The 12,303-nt window shown below is 39.5% G+C and overlaps 1 protein-coding gene across 1 annotated transcript in view; it reads right to left on the bottom strand.

Moving 5' to 3' along the window:
• The window catches only part of LOC136859637 (trypsin alpha-4), a 135,819-nt gene that overhangs the window by 62,220 nt on the left and 61,296 nt on the right, over nucleotides 1-12,303 (bottom strand). Inside the window, exon 4 of the mRNA XM_067138707.2 lies at nucleotides 10,798-10,939. Coding sequence (XP_066994808.2) covers nucleotides 10,798-10,939 — 142 coding nt within the window. The remainder of the gene's footprint in view (nucleotides 1-10,797; nucleotides 10,940-12,303) is intronic.

Consider the following 12,303-nt stretch of genomic DNA (forward strand, 5'->3'; position numbering starts at 1 on the left):
TTATTTTCGATGCATTTCCAAATTTAATGACGCTTCTATGTGAGTTCTCACATTTGAAGCATGACTTTGAATAATTTTAAGTGTTGTGATAGACACTCAGTGATTATTAGGATCGAATATGGACAATTTTCACAGGCTTAACGAATGTTTGAACAGTGCTATTAGGCAATTGAATGAACCTTAATGACATTTTATGTCGTTTGTAGGAAGACTAACTTACACTGAAAATTCACTTAAGACTTGTTTGAGATTTTTAGAGACTGTTGACTGCGTCGTGTATGGACTGAATTTATGCTCAATATTTCCATGAACTGTGAACTTGACATTTCATTCCGAACTTAATACAACGTGTTCCAAATGTCATGAACTATGTTCAGTGTTAATATCTCGCATTACATGAACTGCGCATTTAAAAACACTTCTTAAGAAGTGAAAACATTTTCCTGTAAATATTTCAAACAGACATGTGTTTCTAACATTTCAGACTGTGCTAAAAGCCATTATTATTATTTTGAGTACCGTATTACATTGAGTACTGTGTTACAAAGTGCAAATTATGAACTGTGATTTTAGACTCACGTACATCTAAAGTGCAATACTAGTCATTCTTAACTTGCAAATATCCAGTTAACAGACAGTGCTACGTTTTCATACTACAGTGTCAATTTAACTTTCTCGTGTGTCAATTATATCAGACAACACCGGAAATCTTGACCAAGTGTTAAAGTCTCGTATTCACTCGAACATCTAATTCAACGTGGGACAGATTATGATGTTGGAGGAGATACGTGGGACATAGAGGGATAATTCGTTGTTCTTCGAGGGATATAGAACGTGGTACGACGTTGCTGGTGCTTGGTTCGACCTCGTGCTGATCACATCGTGGGAGTTCCAGTCGCCGATCTGTGCAGCCGCATTTCTTCAGTTCTAGCTTGCAGAACTCAGGTGATACGAGTGCACTTAGAAATTTTTACTATGGTAAAGCAAGTGAATAACTTAAAAAAAATTGCACTAGACCACCACTGACTCATTGCAAAAGCGCTTTTTTTCAATCATAATTCTTGAGTGCTACGTTAGTCAAATACAAGTGCCAAATTCTTGAAAGTTTAATTATCGTGTGAATTTCCGTTCAACAATTTAAATAAACTATAGGAATGAATTTAGATGAACTGTAGGTGTCTATTTACAGTATGAAAAAAGTGAATTTACTGTCGGTTTTTTTATTATGGACACTCGAGTTTAGGCTTTAATTGCAAATGAACCAATAGGCCTATTGAAATTCGAGTTATACCAATATTTTCCTTGTTTAATTCTACATTAGCGTATATAAGACGCATTGTTTTCGACGTTCATTAAATATTTTTTATTTGTGGTTGTAATAAATATTGCCCGGATTTTTGGCTTCTTCTCCAGGAAGCGGTCACTTAGGAATATATACAAGGAAAACGACTTGTCTGATTCTAATGAAATTGTTATATGTCATAACCACATGTATTTGTAGTGTAATACTCAAGTTACAATTTTTTTCAACCACCCTGAAAAAAGTTATTATCATTTTTCTAAAGCAATTCTTTCTCAGCCCAGGATAAACGTATAGCAGCAAACTCGGGCTTGTTTTGAAGCTCTCAGTCATGGTTATCAGAAACTACAACAACTGTAACCGTACAGTATGGTACCGAATGTATGAAGAGTAATATTGAAGGGAGGTTTTGTCCACGCCGGACCGTGCTATTAACAGCAGGCCGGGTGGTGAAATTGGGCGCAGTGTTGCCGCGTTCAGTAGTAATCACGCGCGCAACGAACACAGCTTTTCGTTTACTTTCATTCGTTTACTTTCAACCTTTAATTTCATTTCCTCTTATAAATTCCACTTCCCATCACCTTTTCTCATAAGGGCTTTGGACCTTCAACGACAGGTTTAAAAATGGTTAAATTCCTAATTTAGAAATATCACACTGTACAATTTTGCAAGAGTTATTTGTATTATTATTTACATATATTTACAATATTTAATTCTATCAATTTTCTTCGTATGAAAAATCAGTGTGTTCCGAAGAATCGGTGCTGCTGCCATTCATGTTGATTATGACTGACTCGAAATAAGGGATATTTGCAGACAGTCCATCTTTTTCCCAGCAGTGGTCTTCAATTTTCTCCGCGTGTTTAATGCATTGTTTCCAGAGTTCAGGGGTGACTGTACGTAAGGCTTCTCGGCATAAAGCTTAAATTGCTTCCATACTTCTACCATTTTTTAATGTGTTAGCCATATTTGTTTTTGCTATTTTCCCTTTTACGTAAGCCCAAATGAGCTCGAGTGGATTAAGCTCGCAATGGGCCACTGGTAACCAAATAATCTGTACATCTCGTCGAAGTCGTTTAGTCATTTGTTCCAGCTTCTTTACCGGTGTTTGAAACTAAGGCCTGGCAAGGACAATCAGCTCTGATTTAGTTAATTTGTTATAATCGTCAACTCCAGGTGGTAGTGAAATATTCTTTGACGTTATCCAATGAATAATTTCACGTTTCAGCCATGACATGTTCGGCTTTATAGATGAAGGATCGACCCTCTTATGATATGAAGCTTGATCTATAACGACAGCCGAACTTTGAGGCAATAAACTCAGGACTTTCATGAACCATTCTTCATAATGAGTCGAGTTCATCTCATTCTGGTAATCACCACAACTTTTCTTGCCATTAAAACAAAGTTCTGCACCGTCAAGAAATCGTTCTTCACTTCCGATGTGTAAAATTATGACCTGGATGACGTAGTTCCATCATTCTACTTTGAAGCGGCTCCTACTCTCTTCACTGACGACAGCGATAATCCAAGACAATTTGCCACATTCTGGTACACAGGGAACCTCTTGTCCCCTACTTTTCCCCTCCTCACATTGAAAGAAAAAATAGCACTCAAAATCATTGCAAACCGGGCGAGTTGGCCATGCGGTTACGAACGCGCAGTTGTGAGCTCGCATCCGGGAGATAGTGGGTTCGAACCCCGCTGAGGGCAGCCCTGAAGATGGTTTTCCGTGGTTTCCCATTTTCACACCAGGCAAATGCTGGGGCTGTACCTTAATTAAGGCCACGGCTGCTTCCGTCCCATTCCTCGGCGTTTCCTCTCCCATCGTCGCCATAAGACCTATCTATGTCGGTGCGACGTAAAGCAAAAAAAAACAAAAAAAAAACGGCGGTCTCGGAGGTATATTGAAATGACGTGGTCAACATGCAGAACATAGGAAAACTGAAAATAGCTTCCGCGTAAACCAAGGTCACGGGCATTCCGTTTCACAACTGCCCGGGGCGACTGTACTGTGTTCGTTGCGCGCGTGATTACTACTGAACGCGGCAACACTATGCCCAATTTCACCACCCGGCCTGCTGTTAATCGCACAGTCCGGCGTGGACAAAACCTCCCTTCAATATTACTCTTCATAAATTCGGTACCACACTGTACGGTTACAGTTGTTGTAGTTTCTGATAACCATGACTGCGTGCTTCAAATTAAGCCCATGTTTACTGCTGTACGTTTATCCTGGGCTGAGAAAGAGTTGCTTTAGAAAAATTATAAGAAGGTTTTTCGGGGTAGTCGAAAAAAATTGTAACTTGAGTACTACACTACAAATACATGTGGTTATACCATATAAAAATTTCATTAGAATCAGACAAGTCGTTTTCCTTGTATATATTCCTAAGTGAGCGCTTCGTAGAGAAGCAGCCGAAAACCCGGGCAATATTTATTACAACCACAAATAAAAAATATCTAATGAACGTCGAAATCAATGCGTCTTATATACGCTAATAAAGAATTAAACAAGGAAAATATTGGTATAACTCGAATTTCCGTAGGCCTATTGGTTCGTTTGTAATTAAAGCCTAAACTCGAGTGTCCATAATAAAAAATCCGACAGTAGATGGACTTTAGAGTTTTCTGAAACCAGTGTTTATTTTCTGAAACCACATTCAATCTGTGAATTTCAATTTAAAACGACTATAGGATTTCATATGAGTGGTTTATGAAAATCAATGTTTAATTTTGAACTTTTGAAAGCCATATTCAATTTGTGATTTATGAATGAATTTAGACTTTAGGATTTCATATGAGTAATTCATGAAATAAGTGTTTAAATTGAGCCACATTCAATTTATGAATTACAATTCAAGATTTTAAATGGACTTTAGGAATTAACCTAGACAAACTCTATGATACATTTGAGTGTGATTCTTGAGAATAAGAGTTGATTTTGGACATTTTCAAGTTTCATGAAAACATATTCGACGGACAGAATTCATGAAAGGATATATTTCTGTTAAACTTTATCTGTATTAAAGAGTTCTGAATTTTAATTTGGAATTGATCATTTCAGTGAAAGAATATATTTTCAAGATAATTTTAAGAGTTTAAATGCGAGATAAAAGCAGGGTGATTTTCATTCAGATCTTGAATGAATTCATCAGAAAAAATAACATCTATTAATTCGCCCTGAAACATTCCTTCTCTGTACCGGCTCCTAAGTATTGCACACTACCTGAGACCTTTCCCATGCTCAAGAGCCCAACAACTTTTCCTGGTATATTATATTACAGCAAGTTACTTTTAAATCATATATCACTTACTTACTCACCTTCAACTATTCAGATGTCTTGTATTTATAATGATAATCTTCAGCTAACAGGTTGACCATGAGCACAAAACCATATGGCTCCAATACATGTAGTTACTAGTTTGACCTGTAGCGTATTGTGGTTACCAGTGGTGCTAAGCTTAAAAGTGTCGAGTTCTCCCTCATGTCGGGATCTCCCAAAGTTACCTTATGACCTTGTACCTGACGAAATTGCAAAGAGAGTACAAGTAAATGGAGTTTCACCAAAGTGTGATTGGTACACTGTGGAACCAAGAAGCTGTCTATTTGTCTTATTATGTACCAATATTGGGTAGCAAACAGAGAGGAAGTACATGGGCCACTGAGCAACATTTATGAAAATGATGGAATGAAAATCAACGTGGAAAAGAATAAGACAGTAGTGTTGACTAGAGGAGAAATGGAAGGAATTATAAAAATAAAGGGACAAAACCTTGAAATTGTGGAGAGTGTGAAGTACTTGGGAAGTGAATTGATGCAGGACATGGACATCAGTAAAGAATTCAACCGGGAAATTAATTCTACCAGAGCGTGAGAAACCTAGTGTGGAGGAAGGAAGGTAAGATGTACTGACATGTGCAGCAGAGATAGGAGAATACAATCCAGACCAACGAGAGCCTCCGTGGCTCAGGCGGAAGCACGCTGGGTTCCGTGGTTCAAATGCCTGTCACTCCATGTGAGATTTGTGCTGGACAAAGTGGAGGTGAGACGGGTTTTTCTCCGGGTACTCCGGTTTTCCCTGTTATGTTTCATTCCTTTTTCAAGGTTATTAATTTCACTATTGGTTCCGTATTGAATTAAGATTACATATAATTTTACAAAGTTTATTCCACCTACTCAATACTGTACAATAATTGCAATGTCTATAAATATATTACAATATGTTATCAAGGGACCAGTTTCGACCCTATGTGGGTCATCATCAGCCTAAATAAGATACACTTTTGATTTGCCGATGTCCTAAAACAAAATTACATTGTGGAATAAAAATCAAAAGAGTGAACTGTGTGTGTAGTGTGGTAATATACGCATAAAGTAGTGAAGTGGATGAAATGTTGATAGATGAAATTATGTTGTACTGATCAATGAAAAATAAATAAAATTTCAGGTTTACATATGTTGCAATTAGACTGTAAGAATAGTATCACAATGATACTATCACAATGATACTATTCTTACAGTCTAATTGCAACATATGTAAACCTGAAATTTTATTTATTTTTCATTGATCAGTACAACATAATTTCATCTATCAACATTTCATCCACTTCACCATTTTATATGTTTATTACCGCACTACATACTCAGTTCACTCTTTTAATTTTTATTCCACAATGTGATTTTGTTTCAGGACATCGGAAAATCAAAAGTGTATCTTATTTAGGCTGATGATGATACACCTAGGGTCGAAACTAGTCCCTTGTAAACATATTGTAATATATTTATAGACATTGCAATTATTGTACAGTATTGAGTAGGTGGAATAAACTTTGTAAAATTATGTGTTTCATTCCAGCAACACTCTCCAGTATCATTTCATCTGTCATTCATTAATCATTGCCCCAGAGGAGTGCGACAGGCTTCGGCAGCTGGCACAGTTCCTGTCCTCGCCGCTAGATGGGGCTTCATTCATTCCATTCCTGACCCGGTCGAATGACTGGAAACAGACTGTGGTTTTTTTAATCTGGACCAGTGAAATGAAATTTTTAAGATGACAGGAAAGACAAGAAAGGACAGAGTACGAAATGAGGAAGTCAGGAAGGAAATCGGAGTGGAAAAGCTTTTTGACAGAATGGAGAGGAATAAACTTACGTGGTTTGGACATGTTAAGCCTATGGGAGAGGGAAGAATGCCAAAGCAGACAATGAAGAACCAGATAAAAGGAGGGAGTGCAAGAGGGAGATCCAGACTAAAGTGGTTGAGTGTGTTTGAGTCATCAGTCCATAGACTGGTTTGATGCAGCTCTCCATGCCACCCTATCCTGTGCTAACCTTTTCATTTCTACGTAACTATTGCATCCTACATCTGCTTTAATCTGCTTGTCATATTCATATCTTGGTCTACCCCTACCGTTCTTACCCCCTACACTTCCTTCAAAAACCAACTGAACAAATCCTGGGTGTCTTAAGATGTGTCCTATCATTCTATCTCTTCTTCTCTTCAAATTTAGCCAAATCGATCTCCTCTCACCAATTCGATTCAGTATCTCTTCATTCGTGATTCGATCTATCCATCTCACCTTCAGCATTCTTCTGTAACACCACATTTCAAAAGCTTCTATTCTCTTTCTTTCTGAGCCAGTTATCGTCCATGTTTCACTTCCATACAATGCCACGCTCCACACAAAAGTCTTCAAAAACATCTTTCTAATTCCGATATCAATGTTTGAAGTGAGCAAATTTCTTTTCTTAAGAAAGCTCTTCCTTGCTTGTGCTAGTCTGCATTTTATGTCCTCCTTACTTCTGCCATCGTTAGTTATTTTACTAGCCAAGTAACAATATTCATCTACTTCCTTTAAGACTTCATTTCCTAATCTAATATTTCCTGCATCACCTGCCTTCGTTCGACTGCACTCCATTACTTTTGTTTTGGACTTATTTATTTTCATCCTGTACTCCTTACCCAAGACTTCATCCATACCATTCAGCAACTTCTCGAGATCTTCTGCAGTCTCAGATAAATTAACAATATCGGCAAATCTCAAGGTTTTGATTTCCTCTCCTTGGACTGTGATTCCCTTTCCAAATTTCTCTTTTATTTCCTTTACTGCCTGTTCTATGTAAACATTGAAAAGGAGGGGGACAAACTGCAGCCTTGCCTCACTCCTTTCTGGATTGCTGCTTCTTTTTCAAAGCCCTCAATTCTTATCACTGCAGACTGATTTTTATACAGATTGTAGATAATTCTTCGTTCTCGGTATCTGATCCCTATCATCTTCAGAATCATAAATAGCTTGGTCCAATCAACATTATCGAATGCCTTTTCTAGATCTACAAATGCCATGTACGTTGGCTTGTCCTTCTTGATTCGATCCTCTAAGATCAGACGTAAAGTCAGGATAGCTTCACGTGTTCCTACATTTCTTCTGAAGCCAAATTGATCTTCTCCCAACTCAGCTTCAACTTGTTTTTCCATTCTTCTGTAAATAATACGTGTTAAAATTTTGCAGGCATGAGATACTAAACTAATGGTGCGGTAGTTTTCACACCTGTCAGCACCGGCTTTCTTGGGAATAGGTATAACAACATTCTGCTGAAAATCGGATGGGACTTCTCCTGTCTCATACATCTTGCAGACTAAATGAAATAACCTTGCCATGCTGGTTTCTCCTAAGGCAGTCAGTAATTCAGAGGGAATGTCATCAATTCCAGGTGCCTTGTTCCTATTGAGGTCACTCACAGCTCTGTCAAACTCTGACCTCAAAATTGGGTCTCCCTTTTCATCAGCATCAACAGCCTCTTCATGTTCCAGAACCAAATTATCTACATCTTTACCTTGATACAACTGTTGGATATGCTCCTGCCATCTTTCTGCTTTGTCTTCTTTCCCTACGAGTGGTTTTCCATCTGAGCTCTTAATATTCATACACCTAGATTTCCTTTCTCCAAAGGTTTCCTTGATTTTCCTGTATGCAGCATCTACCTTTCCCAGGACCATACAGCCTTCGACATCCTTGCATTTCTCCTTCAGCCATTCTTCCTTAGCTGCCTTGCACTTTCTCTCCACTTCATTCTTTAATCGCCTGTATTCTTTTCTGCCCTCTTCATTTCTAGCATTCTTGTATTTTCGTCGTTCATCAATCAGGTCTAGTATCTCCTGAGTTATCCACTGATTCTTAGTTTATCTTTTCTTCCTTCCTAACATTTCTTCAGCAGCCCTACTGACTTCATTTTTCATGACTCTCCACTCTTCCTCTATAGTGTTTCCTTCAGCCTTTTCATTTAGTCCTTGTGCAACATGTTCCTTGAAACAATCCCTCACATTCTTTTCTTTCAACTTGTTTAGATCCCATCTTTTTGCATTCTTTCCTTTCTTCAATTTCTTCAACTTCAGATGGCATTTCATGACCAACAAGTTGTGGTCAGAGTCCACGTCTGCTCCTGGGAAAGTTTTGCAATCCAACACCTGGTTTCTGAATCTCTGCCTAATCATAATGAAGTCTATTTGATACCTTCCAGTGTCTCCAGGTCTCGTCCACGTATACAGCCGTCGTTTGTGGTGTTTGAACCAATTATTGGCAAAGACTAAATTATGATCAGTGCAGAATTCAACCAGACGACTTCCTCTTTCGTTCCTTCGTCCCAATCCAAATTCTCCTACTGTACTACCTTCTCTTCCTTGGCCTACCACTGCATTCCAGTCTCCCATCACAATTAGATTCTCGTCACCTTTTACATATTGTATTAAATCTTCTATCTCCTCATATATTCTTTCGATTTCTTCATCATCCGCTGAACTAGTAGGCATATAGACCAGCACTATTGTGGTGGGCATTGGTTTGGTGTCTATCTTGACGACAATAATTCTTTCACTATGCTGGTCGTAGTAGCTTACCCGCTGCCCTATTTTCTTATTCATTATTAAACCAACTCCTGCATTTCCTCTGTTTGATTTTGTGTTGATAATTCGGTAGTCGCCTGACCAAAAATCTTGTTCTTCCTGCCAACGTACTTCACTTATGCCAACTACATCTAACTTTAGCCTATCCATCTCCCTTTTCAGATTCTCTAACCTACCACAACGATTCAAACTTCTAACATTCCACGCTCCGACTCGCAGAATGTCAGTATCCATCTTCCTGATGATCGCCCCCTCTCGTGTAGTCCCCACCCGGAGATCCGAATGGGGGACTAGTTTACCTCCGAAATATTTTACCCGGGAGGAAGCCATCATCAGTACATCATTCATACAGAGAGAGCTGCATGTCCTCGGGAGTTAGTTACGGCTGTAGTTTCCCGTTGCTTTCAGCCGTGTAGCAGTATCAACACAGCTAAGCCATGTTGAGTATTATTACAAGGCCGTATCAGTCAATCATCCAGACTGCCGCCCTTGCAACTACCGAAAGGCTGCTACCGCCCTTTCGATGAACCATTCGTTAGTCTGGTCTCTCAACAAATACCCATCCGATATGGTTGCACCTGCGGCTCGGCTATCTGCATCATTGGGACACGCAAGCCTCCCCACCGCGGCAAGGTCACATGGTTCGCAGAGGAGGAAAAAAGGGTTTGAGTATGATCAAGAAATGCATCAATAGAAAAAAAAACCTGTATTGGAACACAGTTCAGGAGGAAGGAGGAAGAAGGGATAGAGGAAGATGGAAAGGTTCCATTAACATCCCAACCCAGTGGGCGATAGACGAGGGAAATGGATGATGATGATGATGATGAAGATGACTGACATTTGCAGCAGGTGCATGGACAAGAACGAAACAAGATGAGAGATGACATTCCTTACAAGAATCATAGATAAGACAAGACAAGATAGAATCAGATATGAAGATATTAGGAAGAGTTTTATAACTACAGGACATGATAGAAACAAGCAAGATGAAACGGTATGTGACGGGGAGAAGAGCAAGTTCCGAAGAAACTATTTACACATAAATGAAATGGCGTATGGCTTTTAGTGCCGGGATATCCCAGGACGGGTTTGGCCCACCAGGTGCAGTTCTTTTGATTTGACGCCCGTAGGCAACCCTTGCGTCGGGATGAGGATGAAATGATGACGAAGACAACACATATACCCAGCCCCATGCCAAGGAAATTAATCAATGATGGTTAAAATTCCCGACTCTGCCGGGAATCGAACCCAGGACCCCTGTGACCAAAGGCCAGCACGCTAACCATTTAGCTATGGAGCCGGACATTTACAGAGAAACCAACAGGAAAGAGATCTCAATGAAGGCCTTGAAAGAGGAGAGTATAGAGAAGAGAGGTGGAGATATTGGAAGCAGGAAGAGAGTGGTGGAGAGACAGGCGACAATGGAGGGAACACATAACTGGAAACAGGAACTGAAGAAGAATAAAAAATTTGTAATTTAGAGACAAAATTATAATACTATTTAATATAGACATTGTTTGTGATTGTCTATTGAGAAGATTCAGTTAAAATTTAAACAGTCAGTGGTTGTAGAAACAATTATTATTTTTCTTACCCGAATTAATGAGATATCGTTGACAGCTTTTTTGAGAATCTCCTTGTATTGATCATGAGTGAAGATGTTCTTGACTTGGTGTCTGTTCAAACTCCTCCAATACAAACTTCCAGCTACTACCTCCATCATTTGTGGAGGATATCTGAAAAGTGAAAGTGAGACTGATAAGATGCGGGGGATTTAACAATTGTAACGAGATGAATGACCATGTACTGTATTGGGTGATTCAAGAGGTTGCAGAGTAACTGCAGCACCCATAGAATGGTCGAAATACAACAACGTTCAAATAGGAACGTAAATGAAGAGTTGTCTTCAATCTCTGGTAACAAATTTGAGCCATGTGCACAGCGCTGATCATGTTCCATCTGTTGTCCCTTTATACGACAAGCTATCACTCTGCATTGTAGCTTCCGCAATTTATAAACATGTTGGTTCTGATTTGATTGATTGATTGATTGATTGATTGATTGATTAATTGATTGATTGATTGATTGATTGATTGATTGATTGATTGATTGAAGAGTTTCAGTTTTAGTTACTGCATTGATGGGTTGAAAGTTCCTTTTGGGGATCATTGTAAGTACCTAGGTGTTTACAAGGAAAGATCTTCATCGGGGTAATCACATAAATGGGATTGTAATTAAAGGGTACAGATCTCTGAACATGGTTATGAGGGTATTTACAGATTGTAGTAAGAATGTGGTAGCAGGTAGGGACCCCCTTCGGAAGCAGCCCTACCCAGGGAGTGGCGCCTCTGCCTATGTGAGTCCCAGAGCACACTGACCCGGTGTGTAACATCTGGCATGGGTCCTAGCTCACGATTACGAGTGAAGACCTCCACGGCATCTACAGCGGAGAAGGTGGAGATGGCAGAAGGGGCAAACCGTAGCGTCTGTACTCCAGAGGAGCGGCTATGAAAGGCATCTGTCTCCATGTTAGGGGTGGCCTAATTTTGAACCTGTCAGTAGGTATAAAATGCCTTTGAGTGTGGCAAGCCAATCATAACAATAGCCTATATGGATAAAGCAGCAAAGATGCCTCGGAAAAGGTTAGGGCGTCCCCTGCTAAAAGCGACGCGCAGCTCTTTGGGTGTTGGGAGAACTGTGAGAAGTGGGCAACCAGCACCAAACTACATCAAGACTGCAACAGCAAATGTCCTGACACTAACGGGAAAGACAGAAGAACTGGTTGACATCATGAAAGAAAATGATATAGCATACTTGGACTTGTTGTTGTTTAAAGGGGCCTAACATCTGAGCTCATCAGTCCCATTCTTGGACTGTGTGAGACCAAGAGCAGGGGTACGTGAGAGATTCCTCTGAAAGAAGGATACAGGCTGCATTACAGCGGAGGACCTGAGGCAAAAAAGTTGAGTGGTCATCATACTTAGAAAAGAAATCCAAGAATATGTGGAATATACAAAATGCGTCAGCGATAGGATGATGGTGATGGGACTCCAGTTTGAAAATGGCATGAAAGATCAATTTCGGTTCTATGCCCCACAAA

Source organism: Anabrus simplex, chromosome 1, assembly GCF_040414725.1.
Source record: "Anabrus simplex isolate iqAnaSimp1 chromosome 1, ASM4041472v1, whole genome shotgun sequence".
NCBI classification, from domain to species: domain Eukaryota; kingdom Metazoa; phylum Arthropoda; class Insecta; order Orthoptera; family Tettigoniidae; genus Anabrus; species Anabrus simplex.